The 27,545-nt window shown below is 46.7% G+C and overlaps 1 protein-coding gene across 6 annotated transcripts in view; it reads left to right on the top strand.

Annotated features, from left to right (window-relative positions):
• The window catches only part of LOC144771467 (potassium/sodium hyperpolarization-activated cyclic nucleotide-gated channel 2-like), a 1,987,727-nt gene that overhangs the window by 960,044 nt on the left and 1,000,138 nt on the right, over positions 1 to 27,545 (top strand). For all 6 annotated transcript variants that reach the window (XM_078655897.1, XM_078655894.1, XM_078655895.1 and 3 more), the window contains exon 4: positions 7,009 to 7,134. In XM_078655897.1, the coding sequence (XP_078512023.1) occupies positions 7,009 to 7,134 (126 nt within the window). The remainder of the gene's footprint in view (positions 1 to 7,008; positions 7,135 to 27,545) is intronic.

Raw genomic sequence — 27,545 nt, 5'->3', positions numbered from 1 at the left:
ATGTTAATTCTGAATTATTCTTTGGCATAGTTTTTATTTTTGGCATTGGATGTCTGAAATGATCAGATTTTTATTTACTGTTCACTTTGCCTGCTGCTTACAGGCCCTGTTTAAGAATTTTTGCTCTAGCTTGACAGCGCATCTGTATACAGTACCTATTGGTACTAATTCTTTAGAACTGGCTCCAACCAAAGAAGTATTTTGTCTCACCGTATGCTTTTGGGTATCTTTCAGTCTCCCCTGGAGTACTTGCTTTTACATCACAAAAGTACACAAAACCATGACATTTTAGATCCGCTTCGCTGCCTTCAATCTAGAAAGTAATCATTTTTGCAACAGACTTTTTAATATTTAATCAGAAATCAAAATGCAAGCCAGAATCTGTTTGCTTTGCCATTCATTACTTGCTCTTCACGTTTCTCACTCTGAACAGGTTCAGGTCACTACCAGGACTTTCAGATGAACACTTTGCTCAGGTCGTTTTTTTTAGGTCGAGCCTGGGTAGCGCATGCACTGCTCTGCGAGGCATGCTGTATTCGAGTATGGACTTGAAGCTCCGTCTTCTCTCCGCCCAATGTTTTTCATTGGCTTGTGTTATTTTTCTTTGTAAATGCTGGCTTCTGATTTGTTAATAGGCTTGTTAGTCCCTTCTCAGTACCCCCTTGTCTACATTTGTGACCTCCATAAGGACTGGCACTTCTGTTGTTACACAGTATGTCTTAATCAGTCTGTAAGCACTATTTTCTTTAATGAGTTTCTCCTACTGCAGGCACAACATGCTTTCCGCCACCTTTCAGTGCGCCATGCGTGCATTCCTTTTCAAAGCAGCCTGAGACAATGGTGGTCGCTTCTTTGAAGTGAAATAGGTCCTGCATTTACAAGAGTTTGAACTATTGGCATTGTAAAAGACAATGCCTTTTACTTATGTGTAAATTATCAAAACCGATAAATAAAAGGCATTGGGCCAGATATACGACGTGATTTTGCATGCACAAGCGGGTTTGTGAACCTGTTTGCACATGCAAAATCACTACTGGCATGTACAATTCCTAAATAGCGAGTCGAAATTTATTTGCGACTCGCTATTTAGGAATTGCGAGTCGCAATTAGGAAGGGGCATTCCCTTCCTAATTGCGTCTGCATGAATGTTTTGTGACCGGAATTGCAGTCGCAAAACACTCTCAAATTACCACCCTCTTTGTGCCCTTTCTGGGAGGATACGCTGCTCAGGGGCAACCATGACGAGGGATAAAACGGGGGGAGGTTCTGCCAAACAGAACACGCTGGATACATTCACTGGCCCTGGGGCTGCTGTGACTGAACAAGGAGGAGCGACTGGCGGCATGCCAGATAACGCAGCTCTCATGGCGGCTATCACACAGTCCACGGATGCCTTGGATGCCAAAATCAGAGCAGTCGACTCGGAGGTCATGCTCCTGCAGCAGGATTTGCGTAATGCGGTGGGGCGCATCACGGAGGCCTATACCAGGATTTCTGAGGTGGAGGATACCATCGCTTCTCTACAGAAAAAAGTTACCTCGTTGGAAGCATTTCAGCGGGGCCTGGCGACACAAGGGAAAGATGCAGAGGGCAGAGCTAGACGGAACAATCTCTGCTTTGTTGATTTTACCGAGGGGGGTGACATGGAACGGTTTTTTACTGTCTGGCTTTAGTGCTGGCTTCCTCCGTAGTCCTTGTCCCGCTGCTTTGTGGTGCAGTGTGCCCATAGAGCCCTGGCACAGAAGCCGCCACCGGGGGCCCGGGCGAGGCCTGTCATAGCCAAACTTTTGAACTATCTTGACCGTGATGTTATTCTGAAGCAGGCCAGAGCTGAGCCATTGATGTATGACAATGCCTGTATTCTTGTGTTCCCAGACTACACAAGGCTGATTCAACAAAAGAGACAGTCATTTTTGGTAGTTAAGGCTCGTTTACAGGATCTGAAGCTCCCTTATGCCTTGCTATACCCGGCCAGGCTTCGTGATTTACCACTCACACACTAACTTCTTTGAGAGCTCTACGTTGCTTTTTCTTTTGCACGTTGTTTTAAAATGTGTCTTCTTTTAGGTTACCGCTTTTTGACTTCATGCTCAGGCAGACCTTGACGGTATTTATACAGTTGTGCGCCATTGTATATTTTTCTGTCTTCTCTTAGGAACTCCGCTCTCAATGTCTCAACACCCACCGTGTTTGCCACTCCCCGCGCCAGTCGTTTTTCAGAGTACGCTATCTATTAGCCCTGTGCAACTTGTTAGAATATGTACAGTCGGTTTTTCCGGGTTTGCCAAGTATTAGCCCTGTGCAACTTGTTAGAATGTTTACTGTGAGCACCTCATGATGGCTCAACCTCAGTCCCTCACGAGGGCATTACTTTTTTCTCACGCCGCATTCCTCTCCGCCAAGCATACAAATTTGCCTTTTCGCCGTCAGTATTTTCAGATGCACAGTGTACCTAATTATGCATGACCACATGGAACTTTACATGATTACCAGTTTTACCTATATCTGTGCCTTATCTTTTCACCTGTCAATGCCTTTTGTTCCTATAAACCCCTTTCCTTCCATGTCACGCTGCACCTGTGTAGACCGTTTATAAGTGTACCAGTTTCTCTCTACCTCTAGGTACCTCCCACATGTATTGTTCCTTACAGACTGTTAGTATCTAATTGATATACCAGTGTTATCAACACACATGATTATCACGTCACCAACGGTTTTTTACTTTCCTTTTACACCTACCTCCTTTATTTTAATTTTCTTTCTCAATTTTCTTTTTCTGCCTTTTTATAATCTATTTTAATTGAATTGACATATTCTCTACGTGGCTTGCCTTATATGCTCACACCATCTAATATTGGGTCTCCACAGGAACTTTACGTTCATTCCAGCACTACAGTCACATTTGTCATGCCCACCGCTCCTAACACCTTTTATCCTTTACCCCTTTCCTTCCCAGCCCTGATGAGTCACCACCCGTACACGGTGTGACGAAACACATGTCGGCTTCTGTGCTCTTGTTTGTACTGATTTTTCATGCAGATAAATTAAAAACTTTTTATTCAAAAGACCACTCTGTCGAAGTACATTACTTCTCTTAAAGAACAAATCTCATCCTGGTTCTCACCTGAGAACTACATACCTCTTTCGTGTGCACAGGACACTGTTACATTGTACTTGACCAGAGATCCTCATCTCTGTCTACCCAGGGGCTATTTTCAGCTGGTTTTGTTCCCCTGACCTGACTTGCACCGACCTGAACTACCCAACGACCTTTCACACTCTGGGAACACGCAGAGCACCAGACTTCCTGACACCCGCCAAAACCATCCCCTTGCTTCACACAACCACTTCTTTGATTGGCCCGAGGATGTCTTTCACTGGAGGGATGAGAAGGTCAAAGTTCGACCTCAAACGCCGCCCAGGAGGGAATCGGACTCCTCGTCCAGTGATGTGTTTCGGAAGCCACCAAAGCCTAAACCCAAGACAAATAGATGCTCCAGGTCCAGACATCGATCCCAATCCTGCAATGATCCTAGCAGGGCCGCGTTGAGGCCCAAGCAGGGGACCGCAGCCTCATAGACATTGCTGGGACACCCCATGCTGGGGGGATTTTAACACTACTTGCCCAGACTGGTGGAGCACGAATAAGGGCCAGAGCCTTTGCCGAACCTTACTTGACAGATGGAACGCCTGCTGTTAATGGGCTGGAAGTTGGGGATCCATTGGCGGTGGTTGGCCGGGTACATCCGATGGGGTCCGCAAGCTGCCCTTGTTGCGACAGATACTTCAGTGGTTTTGAGGAATAGAGTGGGGGTTGGGGGGGGGGGCGGTTGGGTGGTTTTTGTTTTCTGATTGCACTATGTCACAGTTGTACAGAGCCACCATACACACCGAGTGTTCAATCTCCCATTGATCATAGTTGCATGGGTCTTTGATGGCGGTTCCACCGCATAGAATTCGAGTCCACCCCGTACTCTCAGGATAGTCAGCTGGAATGTCAGGGGGGCTTTGGATAAGGTCAAAAGAGGGCCCATCCTCCAAAAAGGCTGAACGCTCTCACGCAGATATCCTGATGTTGCAGGAGACGCACTTAATGGGGACAAAGGCATTATTCTTTCTCCATTATGGTTACATTCAAGTGTTTCACTCTGGGTTCTTAAGGGGATTCCACGGGGTTGCGATCTTGATCAATCGCAGGGTTCCCTATTGGACAGACACTCAGGGGAGATATCTCTTTTTCAGGGGTTCCCTTTATGAGGAGCAGGTGGTTCTGGCATGTGTCTCTGCCCAGGGCCGAACTGATAAGTCCGAGGACCAGGCAATCCCCCGGTAGGCTGAAGGGGGTGGGGGCCCGTTTTGTGGCAGGGGCCCAGTTCTGTTGCTGGGGCCGATATGGCCGTGTGGAATTAACCCCAGCCTGAGTCAGAGACAGTCAATGTACAGTGTCCAGTTCTCCTGCTGCTGGCAACTGCCCCCCTCTCTTTGTTCCCGCTCTTCCTTCTCTTTCTGTCTGCTCCTCATTTAGTGAAAACCAAAACTTCAAGAAACAGGCATTACCTTCTCTTTCCTTCTTAATTTGCTTCCCTGTGAAATGGATCCAAAAAAGAAAAAACACGGTAGGGATGACCCAGCATATGCACTTGAGCGTTATCTTATGGGGTCTGATGCCCTACATGCTATTTGGTATTCGGCACAGATGAAGAGACGGCTACCACAGGCTACTCAAGTGGTGTTTCGGGTCTGGAGGCAGGCACTACGTCGGATGGGATGGTGGGATACGTTAACTGAAGAAACCCCCCTATGGGGTAATGGTCGTTTCCCGGCCTTGTTGTCCCTGCAGGGCTTCAGGGGATGGGAATATCCACGCTGGGGAATGTAATGTCGGGTACCGTCCTGAAATCCTTCCAGGATCTTAGGGCTGAGCATGGCATGCCCCGTACACAGTTCTTCAAATGCCTACAGTTCCGCCATGCCATTGCACCTAGCCTGGCGGGTCTGGAGTCCTTGCCGGATTTTAGTCCGATAGAAGCAAAAGTATTCATGGGAGACTTGGGTGACAAAAAAATATCCCGCATCTACCAAACCTTGGTTGTACACTGCTCCTCCTCCCTGGACAAGTTACGGGAGTCTTGGGAAAAGGATGTTGGTGCCCTAGAAGAGGAGGATTGGCGAGAGGCCCTTGAGGCGCCCCGAGGTGCGGCCATTGCCATACGTCTACGGCTTATTCAGTTTAAATACCTCTACAGGGCGTATTATACCATGGAAAGATTGTGGTATGAGATGGGTACGCTGATGCATACGGTGTGGACCTGTGGTGTATTGGAGAGATTTTGGAAAGGGGTGTGGGATTGTCTGTCTGAAGTGCTTGGCTGGGAACTTCCCCGTACCCCGAGACTGGGTCTTTTACATGTCCTAGAGGGGGTGGGGGGCAACCGATACAAACGACAGTTACTGCTTTTAGGCCTTACCCTCGCCAAAAGGGATGTGGCTCGGGCTTGGAAGTGTGAACGGGCACCTCCCATTGTAGTGTGGAAGAGGGGGCTGGATTTCTGTATGGCTTTGGAGCGTCCGGTGTTCGAGGCCCGAGGCTGCCCTAGAAAGCATTACAAGATATGTAAGAGGTGGGTGGACTATAGGGGCCTGTGGCTGGAGCCACCAGCAGACACTGATGAAGGGTTGGCTGTGGAGGATGGCGGCCGATTATGAGGAATGGTACACCCGATGGTATGTGTGTGCTTATTTGAAACTGAGACGAACTTGCGCAGGGGCTGGGGAGGGACCCGGGTGGGGGGAGTTGGGGGGGAGGGCAGGGTTGGGGGAGGGAGGTGGGGTTGACAGAATAAAGGATTGGAGTGCTGATGATTTGCTGTGGTACATTTCTTGGCAGCTATCTCCTGGTTGTGGGGAACTGCGATGTGTTTGCAACCAGTCAATAAAAAAAATTTTGAAAAAAAAAAGAAAAGCACTTTTGCTGGAAACGTCTCTTTTTCTGACATTTTTCAATTTCTAAGTGCAGCTTTGGGGTGGAGAGAAATAAAACATTGTGGGGCAGATTTACAAGCCCCTTGCGCCTCTTTGCCCTGCAATTGCGTCACTTTTCTTGACGCAAACAATGCGCCCTATTTACAACGTGACGCATCTAGGGAGATGCGTCACGTTGTAAAGCCCTGCATCACATTATACCTGCGTCAGGTATAATGTATGCAGGGGGGCGTCCCCATGCGGGAAAGCCTCACAAAAGTGACGCAGTGAAATCTACAAGATTTCACTGCGTCACTTTTAGGATGCCACTGCGTCAAAACCTTACGCCTGCTTGAAGCAGGAGAGGAAGGGGAGAAGGAAAGGACTCCTGGGGCCCGTGGAAGCAGACGCAGCGGGCCCCGGCCTCCCCTAGGCCCTCACTAGGCCTATCTGGTGGTCATTAGCCAGGGTCATTTCTGACATGGCTCCCCCGTCTCCCGTCACTGCTGTGCGTAGTACCGGCCGCTCCTGGCCGCCATGTTTGCTTGGGAACCTTATCTGACCTATTGCTGTTATCGGTTAGCGCATTGTTATTTAATCATGTTCTCGCGCGATAAGGGGCAACCGCAGTGTTTGAGCGTTTTGTTTGCCGTGATATTAATCCAAGATGACAAGCTCAAGAGGGGAGCATTTAGAGAGCCCCCAGGGAGCAGATGTTGGATTGCAGTTTGGGATGTGTCTGTGGTTGGGTGTTGCTCATTTAGCTATATAGATTGGGCCTGTAGACTGTATCCTGAGCTGATATTTGTAATACAGTGTACCTGTCGTATATTGACTGTGATTGTTGCTTACTTGAAATGATGATAAATATGTTTTTTAAATGTAGGTAAGAGACGCCTTGTTGCAAGTAACTAATGTTATCTAATGCAGCAGTAAAGTACTTTTTTTTTTAAAATAGAAAAATTCCTGTGTTCTCTGCGATATTGTATTAATTTTATCCCTAAAATGAACACGTTTACCTGAGGTAACTGCATTTTTATTTAACAGTATACAGTACCCCCTGATATGCCAAGCGAAGAGATAATGATACTACTACAAAAAGTGCGTTTGTTTCGTGTCCTGAGACTCCTGCGGATTGCCAGACTCGTACATTATATCGACAAACTAAAACTGGTAAATAAAAACAAATGGGTATAAGAGTGCAACCGTGAAGAACAGCTTGCTTGAATGTGCCTCATAATGCCTTTTAGCCAGACAGTGCATTTTATTTGTATGATTTCGAATCAAAGTTAATTTATGCTTTACAAGGGTTTATGTACTTGTATAAAACAAATTCTGTTAGATGTATTCCAATATTATCTTGATGTTGTCTACATTGGGGTTACAAGTTTTAGAATTACTTACAATTACTCAACTATATAAGTTTGGCTAATGTCATTGTGTTTTTTTTTATGTATTGCGTAGAAAGATTGTGGGGGGGCAAAAGAGTCTTTGGGCCCGAGTTAGATCTTGGCTGATGGGTTGCTCCATCACAACAATAATGGACATGCCGTCCAACGAAATATAAATCCATGGGTTCTAAATCAGGCTCATAGTGACAGAAACTCAGCCTTCGACATTTTAATGTTGTTTAAGCGGCTTTGGAATGACTAACCAATGCTCAAAATAGGGTAATAAAGATGTCACTGGTTTAAAATTAATTTACTTTTCTTGCAACATCTCCGACCACAACAATAAGGTTACAATATAGTGTGCATAGCGGTGTTTCCGAAGAGTATTCGTTTCAAAACCAGTCACAGCATCATTGAGAAGTATGTGTATGTCTATCTATCTATCTATCTATCTATCTATCTATCTATCTATCTATCTATCTATCTATCTGTCTGTCTATTTATCTATCTATCTATATATCTATCTATCTATCTATCGATCTATCGATCTATCGATCTGTCTGTTTATCTATATCTATGTATATAGATATAGATATGTTGTATAGCTCCTATATATCCATATTTCGTGTTAAGTTAGCATAGGTACATTTCAGATTTAAACGCCATTTTTCCTTTCTTGCAACTTCTGCACACGACCCTCATTTGTTGACTTAGCTTTCAACCTAGTAGTTTGCCGTGGTGAATGTGAGAATAATATGTTATTGCTCTGATATCTGCTTTGTTTAATAAAACATGTCTGCACGGAGAGTGCTGAAGTTTCAGGAGCAACACGATATGGAATTGTTATGAGGTCTGATCTCCACGCCTTCATAGTCATAACACAAGTGCAGCCTTTGCCAACTTGGGCTTGAGGCGGGATTGATATTGCTTTGCACGAGAATTGTTAACACACTTGATGCGGTGCACATGCAGAGAGAGCTGGTGTATGCTGATGTGATTCCTTCATGCTAGGACACTAAGGTATGGGCCCGCCCTAAAACAACCCAAAGAGACCTTCTTAGATAATAATATAATATATGTGTTAGGGAGGGTGAGATATAAGTGTTGTTAACTCTTATTCATAACAGCATGTTAACATGCTGTCACCATTCGCTTTTTATGTCTTAGTAACTATGCTGATAATTTTGCTACTGATAATAAGTATACTTGTATTATCAAAGATACTGCGCCTGAGAAGACGGCATTAGTAAATAAACATTTCAAATGCACATGTGTCTTCTTTACTCCATGTTCTGGTTTGTAATGATAATATAACGAAAGAGTGTTCATGAGTCCCACGTACCCTGAGGTACTGTAAGTTCATGTTCTGGTTTGTCTAAACATTGGGTGTTTGATATGTCCAATGAGACACTGTAGCTAGCTCGGTAAGGGGTGAGTTGGTTGCTAAGGTAAGTTTTGGGACATCCTAATTTGCCGAGGTTCCACTCCTCTGTGCACAGTTCTGTGTGAGTACAGAAACCCTGCAACATGGCGCCCAACGGTTTCGGTGGTCTTATATCATGACACTCGAGTAGTTTATCATTCATGCCTTAACCCCTTCACATCCGTTTCCGGAAAACGGGGTGTTGGTGAAACCTACCTATTTTTTGAAATAGGTCTTTATTCAAGCTTGATTCTTACTTAAACGGTTTCTTTGAATTACTACCCAGTTGTGCTACAAAGTATTCTTTGTGTTTTCTTGTTTCCAATTCTGTGATGGCGGCAGCGGTGGCTATTGCGCAGCATAGTCGCGTTGCGATACGCAACCATCTTCAGACGTACCAGGTCCCAGTAGATGGGATGGCTGTGATTTTCGTGGTAAGTGCAGATCCGGCGTTTCCTTACGAGTTGTTTTACTCTTGGGTTACGTTTCCGGCTGTGGACGCTAATTCTGGTTTGTACCACTCCTACACCGCCTCGGATGTCCCGGCTGAATATACGCCATACAGGGCATTGGAAATACCTATTGATCATTGGCAGCATCGAGTTTGGTTTGATGGCGCCCTCCCCCACTCTTTGTCCCGTGCGAGGTTAGGTCCACTCTCAATTCCAGGTACTAATTGGCCTGCGTTGGGTGGCTTTACCCCGCACCCGAATCACGGGGCTTGCACCCTGGCTGAAATTCGCAGGCTGCATGTAGTTTCCATTTCCGTGATTCGTGCTTTAGTGCAATACATCGGACGACATCTTCCTGGTGGTCCCCAGGGGGGTGCGGCCGCTCCCATGGAACGAGGCGGTATGCGTCTCAATCCAGTGATGGTAAATTCGGTTTTTGGTGCGCGTCCTGTTGACAACGATGACTTCCCATTCTGGTTAGCAGAGAAGTTTGATCAACTGGAGGCGGTTTTTCCGAATTCTACTCCTGCTGATAAACATAGAATGTTGACGATTACTCTACCGAAGGATATTACTCCTGAACTTGCTGACTGTGACAGCTGGGGAAAAACATTTGCGGCAGTTTATACAAGGTGCTTCGGCACCCCGTCTATGACTGCCCTGCCTGAAATCGTTCGACGTGTTCAGAATGATCACGGTCCAGAGGCAGCGGTTGAATTGGGTATGCGCCTGTGTGGTTCATTTGAGATTGTAAGTGATCTCATTCTCTCCAATGTTAAAGGAGATGCAGTTAACTTTCAGGTGTCGAATGCTTTGGCTGCTCTGCCCGATGCCGACAAACCCCGCCAGTTAGCAAAGATTGTGGTGGCCGCTTATAAAACAATTGGCCGCACAAGTAGAGGTCTGAAATATTTTCCAGTGAAGGAGAAAAAACAACCACAGGGGCAGTCTGCAGTGACAGATGCCCAGCCAAAGTCCAAGAAACAAAATTGGCCTAAAAAACAGACACAGGGGAAGCAGACAATGCAGACTCAGGGTTCTTTTCCTGCAATAGAAGCTCCTGCGCCATCCGAAAAAGTTTATGATTTGCGCGACCGCGCGATGATTAAATCACCTGATCGTTTTCAGGTTTCTGATCAACGCTCTCCTCGTTCCTTTCAGGACACATCGGCCCAGAAAACCGGTGGTGGAGGAGGGGGTGGACGTGGACGTGGAGGCCAACAAGGACGTGGTCAGTCCCGCCAGACGGACGGCGCAGTGAAGCAGGAGGATTCTACGCCTAGGCGTCCGCAGTTTGCGAAAAAGAAAGTCGCAGCCTTAACAGCGCATCGATATGCCACAGATAGTGAGAACGCGGCTTCGGAATCTGACGTGGGCTCTGACCTTGCTGGACAGCGCGGCGGAGATAACAATAGTCAGAGAGGCGCTGCGTCCACTACTGAGGGTGACAGCGACTGAGGTCTACGTTGTTATAGAAACAGCGGATACGAGACTTGCTCCCCCTGAAAGACTATATGAAATCGTCCTGTTAATTGAAGGTGACATACAGCGTACCGTTAAAGGTGTATTTTGGGAGAATCTGTCTTCCACATATGATATTTTACTTTCGGAGGCTGACTGGCCCCCACCTTTTGTGCTCGCGGCGCCGCGAGGGGAGGAGGTAATCCTACCCAGTTTCGCGAACACTGTATCGAAAGAGCATGCGCAGCATTTTGCAGAAGAGTGGGCTCGGGCTCTCGCGCCGGCTCTGTACCGTAACCAATGTGGTTGGGATAAATTGTCGCCTTGCCACGAAATTCCGTTGCGGTCTCAGCCGCAGCCTCAACCTCAATATCCCATTCGGCGTGAAGCAAAATCTTCCGTCGCGGAAATCCTTGAACAATTGGAATATCAGGGAGTTATTGAAACGTGTGTGTCACCGATGAATAATCCCCTTTTTACTGTGAATAAACCTGACGGATCATATCGTTTGGTTTTGGATTACCGGCATTTGAACTCGCATTGCCGTAACTGTGCAGTACAGAATACCCACGGCTCTGCCCTAGTGGATAGTCTCGTGCGTAAGCGTTTCAAGACAACGCTTGACATATCCAATGGTTTTTATGCCCACAGATTGGACAGCTTTAGCTCCCAATGGACCAGTTTTACAAGCGCTGGAGTCCAAAAGCAATTCCGGCGTCTTCCACTGGGCTACAAGAATAGTCCTGGTGTATTTACCGCTCGAATTGTCTCTATTCTGGAGGCACTCGACCCTGATGCTTTTTCGTATGTGGATGACATATATCTCACAGACGACGATATTTGGGAGCATCTGTGTCGTGTAAATTCTCTTGTTTGCAACTTCGCAGACATGGGTTACAAATTCAACTTTGCAAAATCGCACATAGCTGAACACACAGTGTTGTTTTTGGGCTATGAGCTCAACAATGAAGGTAGGGGTTTAGCTCCTCACTTCTTGGAGAAGTGCGCACAATTGCGCGCACCAACAACACTGAAGAAATTACAATCCTTACTGGGCTTTTTGAATTTCGGCAGAACTTACATTCCTGAATATGCCCAGCGTGTCAAGCCTCTGTATGCTTTGATACAACCAACTTTCTCAAAATCATGCTGGCTGCCTGAGCATTCAGCCATTTTGCAATCCTTGCAGGCTGATCTGCTCGCTTCTAAATATTTACTGACTCGTGATAACCACACCAACCTGGTAATAAGAATAATTCCTGGGACGGTGGGTTTCACCTACCTCACTTTTAATGAAGGTGACACAGTACCTATTGCTTACAAGTCACACTTGTACACCTCGGCTGAGATGCGGTTTCCCACCATAGAAAAGGTTTTAACTGCTGTACAGATGGCAATTCTAAAAGAACGTGCTCTGTCACAGGGGAAACGCATGCTAGTGGTAACACCCTGTCCTCATTTGGAGGCAGTCACGAAAGCCAGTGTACCAAATTCAAAGGCTTTGCACCCTCGGTGGATTCAGTGGGCTGCGTCATTGTCATCCGCAGATGTCATGTTTATTTTTGACGCCTCCTTAAGGTCACAGGAGTACTTGCAGTATGAATTCGTTCATCCTGCTCCTCTGACGATGCGACCTTTGGAGGACTTCCATTGCATCATTTACACTGATGGGTCGGCGCAGGTTGCGCATGGCTCTAAACATGCCTACGTTTCCGCATGCGCCATTGTGGTCGGTGCTATGTTGAATGACGAGTTCATTTCCAGGGAGGTACACACGTTGCCCCTGGGCGATTGCACTGCACAATTAGCAGAGCTTCGTGCTCTATTACTAGCTTTGGAGTACGCAGATCCAAGTGTTACTACTCTAATTGTAAGTGATTCTTACTACTGTGTCCAGTCTTACAATGAAAACTTGTTCTTTTGGATTCAAAATGACTTTCGTGATTCCAAGGGTAGCAAAATAAAACATAAAATGATCTGGGTTCGAGTGGCAGAGCTTAAGGCTATGTTGCCACTCGTTTATGTGATTCATACTCTCGGTCATCAGCGCGTAGGAGTACACGCTCTTGGCAACTCGCTTGCTGATGAAGCAGCGAAATCAGCAGTATCTACATACTTAGTTGCAGCAGTTACTAGGTCTAAAACCAAGATTGATAGCGACATCTTGGCAGCGGTTGCTGCCTCTGAGAAGGGAAGTAAACATCCTTCGGGATTCCCTTCGAAGTATAAATACCACTTAAGTCCCGAAAAGGTTCCTTTTGTGACAATTCCTGATGTTGGGGAACGGCTGATTCCCAACTCGGATCGCAGAACAGACTTGATTACAGCGGCTCATGAAGGTGTGGCGTCTGCGCATGCGGGCGTCTCAGCCACTGTAACACAACTACAACAACGTTTCTGGTGGCGGGGACTGTACAAACAGACGCGTGATTATGTCCTTCTTTGTGACATATGCCAGCAGATTAAACCTTCAACTGCTACGCGTCCGCCTCAGACTCAGTTGTACATTTCTAATAAACCACTAGGCTGTGTTTATTTAGATCACTGCGGTCCGTTTTCATCTGATACTGCGTATAAATACATCTTAGTAGCAGTTGACTCATGCACACGCTTTGTGTGGTTATGGCCACATCGCAGCGCTGATTCCCGGACTGTCATCAGAGATTTGCGTATCTTTATAGGGATTTTTGCCTGTGGTACCTTCCATTCGGATCAGGGTCCGGCTTTCGCCTCTAAGGCGTATAAGGATGCCATGACTTCGATGGGGGTCCAAGTCAAGTTTTCGTCACCCTACAGACCCGAGGGTAATAGTGTAGTTGAACGAATGAACCGTGATTTAAAGCAATCTTTGACAGCCCGAGTTATAGGCACTGGCAGAAACTGGCTGGCCCACCTCTATGGCGTGCAGCGTGCTCTTAATAATCTCCCTAGAAGGTCTCTGGGTGGGCGGACCCCATACGAAATGCTCTTTGGCATCAAGATGTTCGTCCCTGACCTTGACGGTCTAGACTCGGTGGTTCGCGCCACTTCCTTTGACGCAGATGAACATTGCGCTGTTTTACAGAATCTACAAAAGACGAGAGACACTCTTGCAAAAGAACATTTGCCCTCCACATCGGATGATGCGTTGCAGATCCCGGTAGTTGGCTGGCTACCCCAAGTTGGAGAACTGGTTCGAGAGAAGATCGACAACAAGAAAGAGTTTGGTCCCTCCTATCGAGCTCCGGTCCCAGTGCTTGGAGTGAAGGGCACAAGAACAGTCATTTTACCACCACTTCCAGGTCGTAAGGAAAACAGGTTTATTTCTATTGACAATGTCAAGATACACAGAGTGGCCGATTCTTCTTAGCATGACACCGGCTGTTTCCTGTCCTTCCATTGTGAGAAATTCAATTATGACCACTGCTTATAATAATGAACCTGAGGTGGCCATCGAATTACCTGCTGTTTCCAGTCCATTATTGAATAATTTACCAGGAACTAATCTTGATGAGACAGACTATACATACCCCACTGATTTGTCCATGCCTGACCTGCAAGCTCGTTTAGCCACGGAATCCAGATTTTCATTTGACTCTGCTTCCCTTGCCTCGAAAAAACCCTCTAAAATTGCATTATATGCTAGCCTGTTTAAAAAACATTTTTTGATACCTCCTTGGATATACATTTGGCTGGTCCTTTTTTCAGTTTACCTTTTTATGTCAATTGGTTTTGTGTTTTATTTTTTTCGGATTATGAATGGACACTATGTCGAGGAGAGAACTTGCATTACTCATTTGAATGGAACTTTGGCCCCACTTTCCTCTTCACATTCTACACACAGATTAAAAAGAGACTTGACTTTGGTTAACATCAAAGCGTGGCCTGTTCTGGATGGAATCGCGTGGGATGCAGTTCGTTTTCAGATTCATGGTCCAACGGAAGTCGTTAATGTCCCTAATGTACTAAGAGTTAATATGGGGGATGTGGTGAAACAAAACATTCGTTCTGATGATTGGGATGTTAATGCTGTGGAAAGTTTGTTTTCTGATTTGAAATATTATGCTGCTTTTGATGCTGAGGATTTATATTTAGAATCTGCTAATTATGGTGAATTGTTCTGTTACCAACATTATGGCAATCACTTCTTACACAAGACATCTTCCCGAAGGGATGCGGTTAATTTTACTCAGTGGGAACATTGCCCAGCACCAACACAAGGGAGTTCAGAAACGTTTCTTAAAAAGTATACTTATTTCACTGACTTTAATCAGTCCAATCCCGAGTCCTTTTATTTTAAATTTCAAAAACAGCCACTGTCCAAGGTTCGACTTACAAATACAAAATTGTTATATTCAAAGGCCTTCCTGGATCAATTAGTTACTGGAGGGTATGAGTTATGGAAGGATACCATAGACCTTAAATCAGTTTGGGGCTCAAGGGCATGGCAGGTACAAGGCACTGAGGCTTTGCACCGTGCATGTCTCATCCCGAATCATATGTGGTTTTTAAATAAAACCATTTCCCAGACCACGTGCTTTGGATTGGCTACATCTAAAAGGTTGAACACCCCGTCTTTCCCGGAGTTGGAGGAATATGAGAATTGGAGTAATTTTACTAAATTGTCCATTAGAGAAATACAGGCTCTGCTTCTGAATTCCTCCTTTAACATTTCCAGTATGAATCCCAAGGGTTGGCTGCTTTGGCACCGTAGTGCTGATGCTTGCCAAAAAAGATTTTTAAATATAACTGACGGTTTTAAGACTGTTAGATCTGATCCCCGTTTTGATTTGAGTCATACTGTCACCTCTTACTCTGTTGGAAAGTTGTGTCAAGCTTGGCTGAAACATTCAACTTTACCTGCGGTTAAGTATCACCTTTCCAAACTGAATGCAGACGTGGATTTGAATGATTTCATTAAGGGCCCAGCTAGTGGCAGGTCGAAACGCTGGTTATATGGTGTTTACAATGAAATTTGGAAACTCTCACAAATTGAGGCTGCTTCACGCCTTAGGGCTATTGATCAGGCAAATCTTGAGAAAGTTCTTGCAGTTGTTGACAATAGCATTAACGTGCTTTCCTCAAGGATTTACACATTGGATAATATTGTGTCGTCTGTTGTTGATATTGTACATGATGAAGTATCTGTATTATACCATGGTCAAAATCAATTACGTTCAATCATGCAGTTTGCGTGGACACTTCAGACTCTGAAAATGGGTAAGGTTCCCTGGGGATACATGAACGTTTCTTCTTTATTTGCACCGTTTAATTTGACAGACAAACAACGCTTGCTTTCAATGCGTGATGCTTCCTTTTCCATGCTACATATTGAAAGGTTGGAATCTTTACCTTTTTCTGTGGCAGAATCCACCGCTGCTACGTGGCTTATCCACGGTTTAATAACACTGCCTTTTGCTTTATATAAGTTTTCAAATTGTATGAAATATGTGCCAATAGGTCGTTTTGAACCCTTAGGTAGCGGTTTTCTTCATGAGGTCTGGTCACTCCCATACACATACAGATGTTTCAAGGATGACCAAGAGGTTTATCTAACAGGGGATGAGTGCACTGAGACGCCAGATCATTCTTTAATGTGCAGACACATACAGTTACACGGTTCATGTAATAAGGACCGCCCGAATATGGCTTGCGTTTTACAGGGCACGCCAGTTCCTGCTATCATCCCCACGTTTAAGTTGTTAGAGAATGGTAGTTATTTAATGCTCAATAATGAAAACTGTTGTGGTTTAATTAAAGGTATAGCTTTCATAGTAACAGTTAGTGAGCGAGTTATTTGCTGCAGAAATGTTCTTTATCCTCCCACACGTGAACATAGGGAGTCTTCCATTTGGCCACAGATACCGACCTTGGGAGCAGAATTCAGCGGCATGGCTAGAATAAGAGCTCTATTGTCCCAGAAAGAGGTGGCCTTGAGCTCGGCCCGTGAAACTTTCGTGCTTCACATTGCTAACACCCGCACGGAGGTTCAGGCTCTTTTAAACACTGATTTGCCCTTGCATTTCGGAGCCATGGTCCGTTCTATCTTTAACGCATCCTCCACAACGGGCCTAGCACATTTTTTTAAAGTTGTTAGCGGTGGTCTCGTGACTTCCTTTGAGAAGATTTTTGGAGTCATCCCTGCTTTCTTCCATTCTATTTTTTCTTCCTTATTTGGAGGGTTCCCGTTTTTACTTGCTTTAGCGGCAGGCGCATTGGTGGTTTTCTGCCTTTTTAAATATGGATGCCCTTCCTGTGCAAGACCACGCACAGCTACTACTGACGCGGTTTCGCAACCGCATGCTTGATTATTATGGCACACTGCCGTTGGCGACTCTAAGCACGGCGTTTGGATTATCTTTTCGGTTCTCCTATTTCACCTGTGTCCAGCCTGTATTTCGCTGCCTGACCTGTGATTTCCTTTGGGCCATTGATTTGTGTCTCTGCGGACCAGCATCTTCTGACGTCGATTTTGATCATCTGATGAGTCCTATCATTGCTCACGAGTTGGTTTGTTCTGACGAAAGAATTATGGCCTTGGCGGTGGCACATGGACTAATGGGTCCCTGGGATGTGTTGTCGGCAGCACGAAATTTCTTGGAACAAAGTTTTCTTGAAAACCCACCGAGCTGTCCTCTGATGGTTATAGAGGATCCGGTGCTGGAAGATCACGTATGTTCCTTTCATCTTTTAAACTGGATGGCTGAACTGTTTTCGGATGAGGACAGTGACTTCCTCCTTGAGGCTGTTGCAGCTTACTTTTCATATACGGTCTTATCATAGACACTGCCTCAGATTGGCATGCTGATTGATAGCATTTCCTTGATTTTATTGACTTTTGGTCAAGACATTTTATTTTTTGCTTGCCTATTGGCTTGAGCCACATTATATTTGTGGGCTATTTTTTAGCATTAGTTTTTATAATTGAATTTTTATTCATGCTCGTTTATAAATGGATTCTGCTCTCATGTGATGGCACTTCTGTTACCTTATTTAGTCCGTTCTCGGATCATGGGGGGGTGTTGTATAGCTCCTATATATCCATATTTCGTGTTAAGTTAGCATAGGTACATTTCAGATTTAAACGCCATTTTTCCTTTCTTGCAACTTCTGCACACGACCCTCATTTGTTGACTTAGCTTTCAACCTAGTAGTTTGCCGTGGTGAATGTGAGAATAATATGTTATTGCTCTGATATCTGCTTTGTTTAATAAAACATGTCTGCACGGAGAGTGCTGAAGTTTCAGGAGCAACACGATATGGAATTGTTATGAGGTCTGATCTCCACGCCTTCATAGTCATAACACAAGTGCAGCCTTTGCCAACTTGGGCTTGAGGCGGGATTGATATTGCTTTGCACGAGAATTGTTAACACACTTGATGCGGTGCACATGCAGAGAGAGCTGGTGTATGCTGATGTGATTCCTTCATGCTAGGACACTAAGGTATGGGCCCGCCCTAAAACAACCCAAAGAGACCTTCTTAGATAATAATATAATATATGTGTTAGGGAGGGTGAGATATAAGTGTTGTTAACTCTTATTCATAACAGCATGTTAACATGCTGTCACCATTCGCTTTTTATGTCTTAGTAACTATGCTGATAATTTTGCTACTGATAATAAGTATACTTGTATTATCAAAGATACTGCGCCTGAGAAGACGGCATTAGTAAATAAACATTTCAAATGCACATGTGTCTTCTTTACTCCATGTTCTGGTTTGTAATGATAATATAACGAAAGAGTGTTCATGAGTCCCACGTACCCTGAGGTACTGTAAGTTCATGTTCTGGTTTGTCTAAACATTGGGTGTTTGATATGTCCAATGAGACACTGTAGCTAGCTCGGTAAGGGGTGAGTTGGTTGCTAAGGTAAGTTTTGGGACATCCTAATTTGCCGAGGTTCCACTCCTCTGTGCACAGTTCTGTGTGAGTACAGAAACCCTGCAACAGATACACACATATATTGACATTTATATGTATATACACACACATATATGTGTGTGTATACATGTGTATATATGTATGAATATTATATATATATATATATACACACACACACACACATATATTCTTCATGCTAATTGTGGGCAACCAAAATGTTTTAAATGGAGCATTCCATATGGTCAGTTTTAAAAGCTCGAAGAATCTGTTCCATGGATGAGAAGTTTGGATAATGAACTACAAATACAAATAATGAGACAGAGTTTGTAGATGTCCGAATGAGGTTTTTAATGTTTCCATAGATAGATCGAGATCTAAAAATAGGAAACTCTTTTGTATAATGATGATGGATTAATTAAAAGAGAGAGAAAAAATAGAAGATCTCAGGAGGATACAAAGTGTCAGATCTTTCTGGAATAAAATATGGCAGAATCAGAGTTTCGAAAGATCCTACGATGGAGAAATATAAATGTTTCTCCATCTTACGATCTTCTTTGATAGTATGCAGACCCCATACATGAAGTTCACTTCCATGGAAAAACAAGCATTTGCAATGCAATTGATCTCGCATTAACGCAAGTTTGAGCTAAGGGCACTGTAGTAGACAATGCCTTTTATTTACGTATTGAAAACATAAATTAAAATGAATAATTTGCTAATAGCTTAAACTCTCGCAATTGCGAGACCTATTGCATTCCAAATGCTTGTTTGTAAAAGTGCCCTTTGCCACGCTCTCAATTTTAAGTCGACCACGTCCTTTTCTGCCGCCATTAAAGTGAAAGCACAGTATGGGTCGATTTTACAACAAAAAAAACCACATTGGTTTACACTGACAAACAAATGTTTTTTTTTGTGAAAGTGCCCCATGCCAAGCTTTCACTTTAATGTCGGCCACACCCCTTTTTTAAGACATGGCTCGTCTAAAGAATAGTGCGTCTGCCAATAAAGTAAAAGCGCAATATGGGGTGCTTTTATCAACAAAATGCATTTGTTAAGCAGCATAGCGTACGCAGAAGTGCGGTGCAGGGATAATTTTTGAAAGATAAAGATACAGCGCAACGTCCATGATCGGGTGCTGTGCTATCATGTAAACGGGGTGGCTTAGAGAAAGCCTGTCATGCCTGCAATAAACAGCTAGATTAAAGACACTAAGGAAAATAGTGTTCAAAGACTGAAGTTAAAGCAGACTGTGACAACAACACAAGTAAAAAGTCCAGTCCTCATAGGCAGTCACAAATGGAGACAAGGCATTACTAAGGTGGGACTAACAAGCCTATTAATGAATCTGAAGCAACCATTTAGAAAGGACTGTAGCAGGAGCCAGTTGAAAAGATGGGCAGAGCTTCAAGTCCATACCTGAATACAACATGACTCGCAGAGCAGCGCATGCGCTGCCCAGGCTCGACCTAAAAAAGAGGAAGAAAATAAGTATTGCACCAACTTGAGAAGACCGCCCCTACCAACTGTCACTATTTTTTAGGCTTTTGATAGCTTTTAATCAATTAATTATGGGTTTCATAAGCGCGACTACTCACCTGTAAGGGTTTCAAGACACTGGGGTGTAGGGGAGGTGCAGGATCCTGTCCATCACGTAGGAAGTCTATCAAAGAGCTATGTTTTGTGGTCCCTCGTGACGATGGGGAGTGATGTAGTCTGTCTGAGGTGGAGCGGGAGGGTGTTCTAGGCTCTGGCCGCGAGGAAGGAGAAGGTGTGGCCTCCCGATCTGGACTTCCTGGTGCATGGGACCACGGCGTGGGAGAGCTGGGCTGATCGTAGGGTCCTTTGGGGTGCGTGGAATTTGAGTCGGCTGTTCAAGTATGCTGGTCCGGTGTTGTGGAGGACTTTGTGTGCATGGGTGAGAATCTTGAAGGTGATTCTTGCCTCGATGGGGAGCCAGTGGAGTGTGCGCAGATGCTCGGAGATGTGGCAGTGTTGTGGCAGGTTGAGGATTAGTTTGGCAGCGGCATTATAGATGTTTTGTAGCTTACGGGTGAGGTTTTTGTTGATTCCGGCGTACAGTGCGTTGTCGTAGTCAAGTCTACTGGTGACAAGGGCATGAGTGACAGTCTTTCTGTGTTCGAGGTGGATCCATTTAAAGGTCTTGCGTAGGAGGCAGTGGGTATGGAAGCAGGAGGATGCAATGGAGTTGATCTGGCGGTCCATTTTGAATTCGGATTCCAGGATGATTCCGAGGTTGCGTGTGTGGTCTGCTGGGATGGGCGGGCTTCTGAGTGCGGGGGGCCACCAGGTGTCGTTCCAGGCATCTGGGTTTGGGCCCATGATGAGTACTTCTGTTTTGTCCATGTTGAGTTGTAGACAGCTGCTCTTTATCCATTTGGCCACTGCTTCCATGCCTACTTGAAAGTTGTGTTTGGCTGCGTTGGGTTAGTAGGATAGGGAGAGGATGAGTTGGGTGTCGTCTGCGTATGAAACAATGTTGAGTCAGTGGCTTCTGACGATGGGGACGAGCGGTGCCATGTAGACGTTGAACAGCGTGGGGCTGAGGGATCCTTGGGGGACTCCGCAGGTGGTAGTTGTAGAGTTAGAGAGGAAGGGAGGGTGTCTGACCCACTGTGTTCTACTGGAGAGGAATTGACCATTGCCATATACCTGTTTGCTGTCAATCTGACTTATCGTGTATGCACGTTTCAGTTACCGTGATAAACTTGATTCATGTTTCATACCGTATAACGGCGAATTATACACTAATGTGGCTTTACGATTGGTTAATGTCGCTTACAAGTTTGTTTTTAAGTTTGCTTTTAAGTTAGACTTATCGGGCTTTACGATTGGTTAATGCCGCTTACAAGTTTGTTTTTAAGCCTGACTTATCGTGTATACACAAAATTAAGTACAAATAACCGTTGAGTTCACTCCCTCTATTGTGGTTTTAATACAAGACCTCACCACATTGTTACTAAGTGTCACCACGTGTTCGCTGACAACTAGGAACACCTCCATTTTGATAATTCCTAATTCTCCTTCTTAAGATTCGCCACCTTTGTCTGACATAGTGCTCCACAATATAATAATTGCATATCTAACTAAGTAGTTATTTACAGATTAGAAATAGCAAGAATATGCTAGAGTATACCCCCCATTTTGAAGAATGCTTTGTACCAATATGAATAATGCTTTGTATCAATCTTCTGCATTGTAGGTGAATTGAACCTTATGAAAACTGTGGGTAACTAATATTATCCACTGAACACTGCACAAGTTGTATGAGTAATTTATTATTATTTATTTTTATTTTTTTTCAAAACCTTTATTGCACTTTGTATATTACACAGCGGAACGCCTACAACCCTGCGGGCCGGCCGCTAACACGTGCTCGTTAGACATGATATAGCTTTGCATTGTGTCCAATAAATCAACAGTGTCCGCAATTGTCCAGTAGAGCATACTGCAAATTAAAAGTGCATGTGAGATAGCATTGTCAACATTCGAGATGGTTTTGATGGTATTTTATCTTTTTTGAAAAACAACAAACTCTAAAACTAAAACATTAGGAATGATAGTACGGTCAGACGTGGATCGATGCAGTTTGAATTATAAGTGCCTCTTGGGAGAGGCCTACTCCCAGCTCATGCCCCAGCGGTCTAGCTCCCCCGCCCACTTTATGCACACACCCGCCCTCGTCCCACAGTCAGCGGTTCAAAAGAAGAACGCGCTTAGCGGCCCTGGTCGTCCCCCTGCTCAACCACTTCGTTCAGGCTCACCCCTCCTCCCCCTCCTCGTCCGAGTCCTCCTGCTCATCCTCCAATAAGGGATCACAAATGTCCCCCCTGTACCCATTCCATTGCAACCACACTTTGTTCCATTTCCCTGGGCAGGCTCGGCTGGAGTACACCGCCCTCTCGGTCACCATCACTGTATCCATATGTAGACACCATTGGGACTTGGACGGGAGGTCTGCCACACCCCACCGCTGCGCTATGCCTCTCTTTGCCACCATCAACCCCACCGTGACCCAGAGTTGTTCATACCTGGAAAGGTCAGTACGCTCCCAAATGTTAAGTAGGCACCTCCGCGGGTCGGGCAGCAGGGACCGGTTCAGTGTTTGTGAAATCGTGCGGAGTATTCGCTTCCAATAGTCCTGTATCTTGGGACACTCCCATATGGTATGAAAGAACGTGCCCTCCTCCCCACACCCACGAAGGCAATACGGATGGGGTGCCCTGTTTATGCGGTGTAGCATGGTCCTCGTGTAGTAAACTCTGTGTAGAATCTTAAACTGCACTAAACACATGCGCGCTGAGATGCCCACTTCCTTAGGGGACCCAAGTGCTTCATACCATTCATGTTCGTCCATGTCGCCTACGTCCCCCTCCCACTTCCCCTTTAGGTGGAGTGTCGGGTCCGGGGAGTTATTAAGCAATTTGCGGTACGTGAGTGATGTCGCCTTCTCCAACATGTATTCAGTGAGGAGGCGATCCTCCAAGGGCGAGGATTCGGGCAGAGGTGTGTCGGGGGGCAGGGCCGTGAGCAATGCGTGCTGTATTTGGATGTACCTATAAAGCTCCCTGTCACCCAAACCATATAGTTCTCTTAGTCGGACAAAGGGTATCACAGCATTCCTCTCCCACAAATCACCCACCGTGGAAATACCTATCGTATCCCAGTGCGCAAAACCCTTAGTATTCCTCATATTGCCCAGTGCCCGCGAATCCCACAGCGGAGTCATTCCAGTGATCTTCCCCTTCCAGCCCAGTGCCGCCGTCGCCGTGTGCCACAACTGAACAGTCAATTTAGTGGGGCCCACCAAGGCCTGCACCTTGCGGTGGTCATATAATGGTCCCAACAAAGTATCTGTGCCCAGTTGAGCCCTATCCGACTGGAAGGCCGGTTCGGTTAATCCAGAGGTTTATTGGCTTTAGGTGTGCTGCCCAGTAATATAGCTTAAGGTTCGGCAGCGCAATACCCCCATCATACCAATCTCTGTGCAGCTTAGATTGCGCCACGCGCGCAGGGAGGTTCCCCCATAGAAGGTTTGAAACTAGAGCAGCCACTTTCTGGAAGAACCGCGGTGCCACGGGATAGGGTGTATTTTCGAGGACGTACAGGAAACTCGGTAGCGCCATCATCTTATAAAGCGCCGCCCTGCCCAAGAGCGTCAGCGGCAGGCCAGACCAGAACATGACATCCCGTTTCAGCCTGTCTAAGTGAGGTTTCAAATTTTTATCAACAAATTCAGTCGGGTCTTTGGTGATATGAATACCCAGGTATTTAAATGAAGAGCCCGCCAGCTTCAGTGGGCACGTGTCGGCCAGATTCGGGGCCGGACCCTGCAAAACGTACAGTTCCGATTTGGTCCAGTTCAACGCGTAGCCAGAAACTCTGCCATAAGTATCGCAAATGTGGAGCAAAGCCGGCACCCCACCCTCTGGGTCTGTTAGATAAAGCAACATATCGTCCGCGTATAATGACAGACGGTCCTCCCAACCCCCCTTCCACGTTATACCCTTGAGGAGGGGTGAAGTCCTCAAAAGAGTCGCAAGAGGCTCCAAAGAGATCGCAAACAGCAGGGGCGACAAAGGGCACCCCTGCCGCGTGCCCCTCCCCAACGGGAACGTGTGCGAAATGTGGCCGTTAGCCACCACGTGCGCCACCGGGTCGGTGTACAGTAGTTTGACCCATGCTATAAAGCGAGGTCCAAATCCCAAGCGGTTCAGCGGTTCAAAAAGGTACTCCCATTCCACCAAGTCAAAAGCCATTTTGGCGTCCAATGCCAAAATTACTGCTGGTGTGCCGATGGTGTCCGCCCTAGCCAGTACCCCGTGCAGCCGCCGCAGATTCAACGATGTATTTCTGTGCGGCATAAACCCGGACTGGTCCGGGTGTATAATCGACGACAGATGGGGCAGGACCCTTTGCGCCAGAAGTTTAGCCAATATCTTCACTTCGGCATTTAACAAGGAAATGGGTCGGTAAGAGGAACACTCCTCCGGCGGTTTGCCTGGCTTGGGGATGGTCACGATGGTCGCTGCCCGCTGGTCCGGCGGGAGGCAACCGTTCTCCAAACAATCCTTATACATCCCTAACAGGTGCACACTAAGGGTCTCAGGCATCGCTTGGTACCATTCAATGGGTATGCCGTTCGGGCCCATTGCCTTACCCGGGTTTAGAGCCTTAATCGCCAACTGGATTTCGTCGGCAGTAATGTCCGCCTCCAACTCATTGGAGGCCACCGGTGATAACATTTGGACCTCGATTGGGGCTAAGAGGGTCCTGGCCCTCTCAGCTGTGATCGCACACTCCGGGGTGTACACTCGCTCAAAATGGGCCGCCAGTAGCTCCGTGATATGCCGTGGATCAGTATGTGCCTCCCCTCTCTCATCTTTCAGACGTTGGATCCCCCTAGAATTACCCTCCCGCTTATCAAGCCACGCCAACATTTTCCCCGCTTTGTCCCCCACCTCATAAATTCTATTTTGAGTATCGGCTATGTGTCCTTTCACCAGCTGGCGCAAGTGAGCAGTATATAGCTGTTGTTGGAGGGTGAGTGTGTGAAGGCCGGAGGGAGAGGGGTGTCGCTCATGAGCCTCAGTTTGTTCCTGCAGTGCCACCTCCAGATCGGCCAATTCCCGGGACAGCTGCCTCCTATGCCCCGTAATGGAATTAATGGCTTGCCCCCGCAGGACCGTTTTATAGGCTTCCCAGAGAGTCGCCGGGGAGCGCACTGAATGCACGTTTTCAATGAAATATTGCTTCGTTGTGTTTTTAAGAGCCTTACGAACCTGCGGGACCTTGAAGTAGGCAGCACGAATGGGGTAGATGCGTTTGCGCGCACTGGTCTGTGAGGAAAGTGTCAGTGTGAGTGGCGAGTGGTCAGAAATCCCTCGAGGGAGAATTACCATTGCATCAACATGTCGGAGGCCCTCACCCAGCGACAGGAAGTAGTCAATGCGCGAAAGGCTGCCATGCACTGCAGAGTGGAAAGTGTATTGCTGCGCGCTGGGGTGCAAGTGTCTCCAGATGTCAGTCAAACCCATGGCTCTTGCGAAGCGCTGGAGGTAGGAGCCCCCCCCCTGTGGAGCTGGCGCGGGGTGTTTGTCCAGTTGCATGTCCATGACCGCATTAAAATCCCCCCCCAGAATGATCTCGCCCTCGGGGAGAGTCAAGAGGAATTCTCCCAGCTTTGGGAGGTGGACCGACTGTAATGCTGGTGGGATATACACAGACACCACGTTAAAGAGCTTTCCCTCCCACTGTCCATGTAAGGCTGCAAAGCATCCCTGGTCATCCGTCTTAGTCGATAAAGGCAGGAATCGTGAGTTTTTTTGTACCAGTATGCCGGACCCCCTGGATCCAGACGTAAACTCGGAGTGGACCCACATTTTATAACCACGCCTGTCCAAGGCCTTCGCAGCCCCCCCTACCAGATGAGTCTCTTGCAACAGGGCCACAGTAGGTCGCTGGCGCTTGATTGCAGTCAATACCAACCCCCGCTTAACCTTATCTCCCAGGCCCCTCACATTCCAGGACATTAAACGCAAGGGAGGGCAGTGTGAGTCAGTAGACCCTACATCCACTGTCGGGCTAGAGTTATCAGCCATCGGTGGTTATTGGGCGCAGGATGTACCGGCTGAAAAGCAGGTCTAATCTAGCGGCCGTGCCATAGCACAGCAAAGAACAAAGGGACATCACGGGGGCCTAGTATCACTGTCCTTCCCCATCAATATACACTGGCACACACATGAATTAAAGCAGTGACCCTGACCGTTTGCATACATTCCCAACAATAACAAGAACAGTTCGAAACAAACCCCCCTCCCTGCCCCCCTGCCTAACGGATTTCGAACTGCCCGCCACCCCAACTGAGCAGAGTGCTTTACCCATCCCACAACCAGAGTACTTGCGTGTAGGGGGGAGAGCGTCTCCCCGGGCAGGCGGCCTCCCTGTAGGCTGTCGGGGCGGCCACGCCAGAGTCTACGTGCAGCGTATTAAGCAACCAGTCACCTTTGGGAATCAGCGATCCTCAGCAATTCAGAGATCGGGGTAGGAGTCACTCGTCCCCACCTCCCCCTTCAAATCCGTGGGATGGAGAGTGTTCCGCTCCCTCCACTCGACCAGACGTTTGGGAGCCCGTTCTGCTGCCACCTCTACGGTCTTGATCCGGCCTATGCGTCTTGCGTTGTCGCCCAACAGTGTGCCAGCCCTCCAGCCAGTCCCGGGCCGATTCGGGGGTATCGAAAAACCACACTTTTTTGTCCGCAACGACTCGAAGCTTAGCCGGGAATATCATGGAGTATGGCAGTTCCTTTTCTCTCAGGGTCTTTTTCACTTCTAGGAACGTTCTCCTCTTTCTGGACACTTCCGCCGTGTAGTCCGGGAAGAAGGCGATCTTCGAGTTCTGGATTTGAATGGCCGGCGCCACTCTCGCAGCCTGTAGAATGGCGTCACAATCGCGGAAATTGAACAGTCTGGCCAATATCTGTCGCGGCGCGCCTCCCGTCTTGGGCTTTCCTCCCGGAACACGGTGAGCCCTTTCGACCGAGAAGAAGTTCGAGAGCCCCTTAGGTTGTAGCCGAGTCTTGACCAAGTCCTCCACGTAGAGGTCTAGTGCCCCCGTGTCCTCCGATTCTGGCACACCTATAATGCGGACATTGTTGCGCCTGGAACGACCTTCCTGGTCATCCAGTTTGTCTCTGAGCAGCTTGTTATCAGTCCGCAGCCGTTCCATCGCAGTTTGCAGTTCGGACACATCCTCGACCAGCGATTTAGTAACCACTTCGACCTGTTTGACCCTCTCATTCATTTTTTGGAGATCCGCCCTTATTAAGGTGACTTCAGTCGCCGTGGCACCCACCGTAGCCTGCACCTGGGCCAACGCCGCCAGGACATCATCAAGCGTGGCCTTTTTCGCCCCATCGGTCTCCGTCACCTTACCAGCATTTTTGCGTTGCTCCTGGGGCGGTGACTGCCTGTCG

This window comes from Lissotriton helveticus, chromosome 8 (genome assembly GCF_964261635.1).
Source record: "Lissotriton helveticus chromosome 8, aLisHel1.1, whole genome shotgun sequence".
NCBI lineage: Eukaryota > Metazoa > Chordata > Amphibia > Caudata > Salamandridae > Lissotriton > Lissotriton helveticus.
Note: the sequence above shows the minus strand (reverse complement) of the source record. Positions and strands in the feature narration are given on the sequence as shown.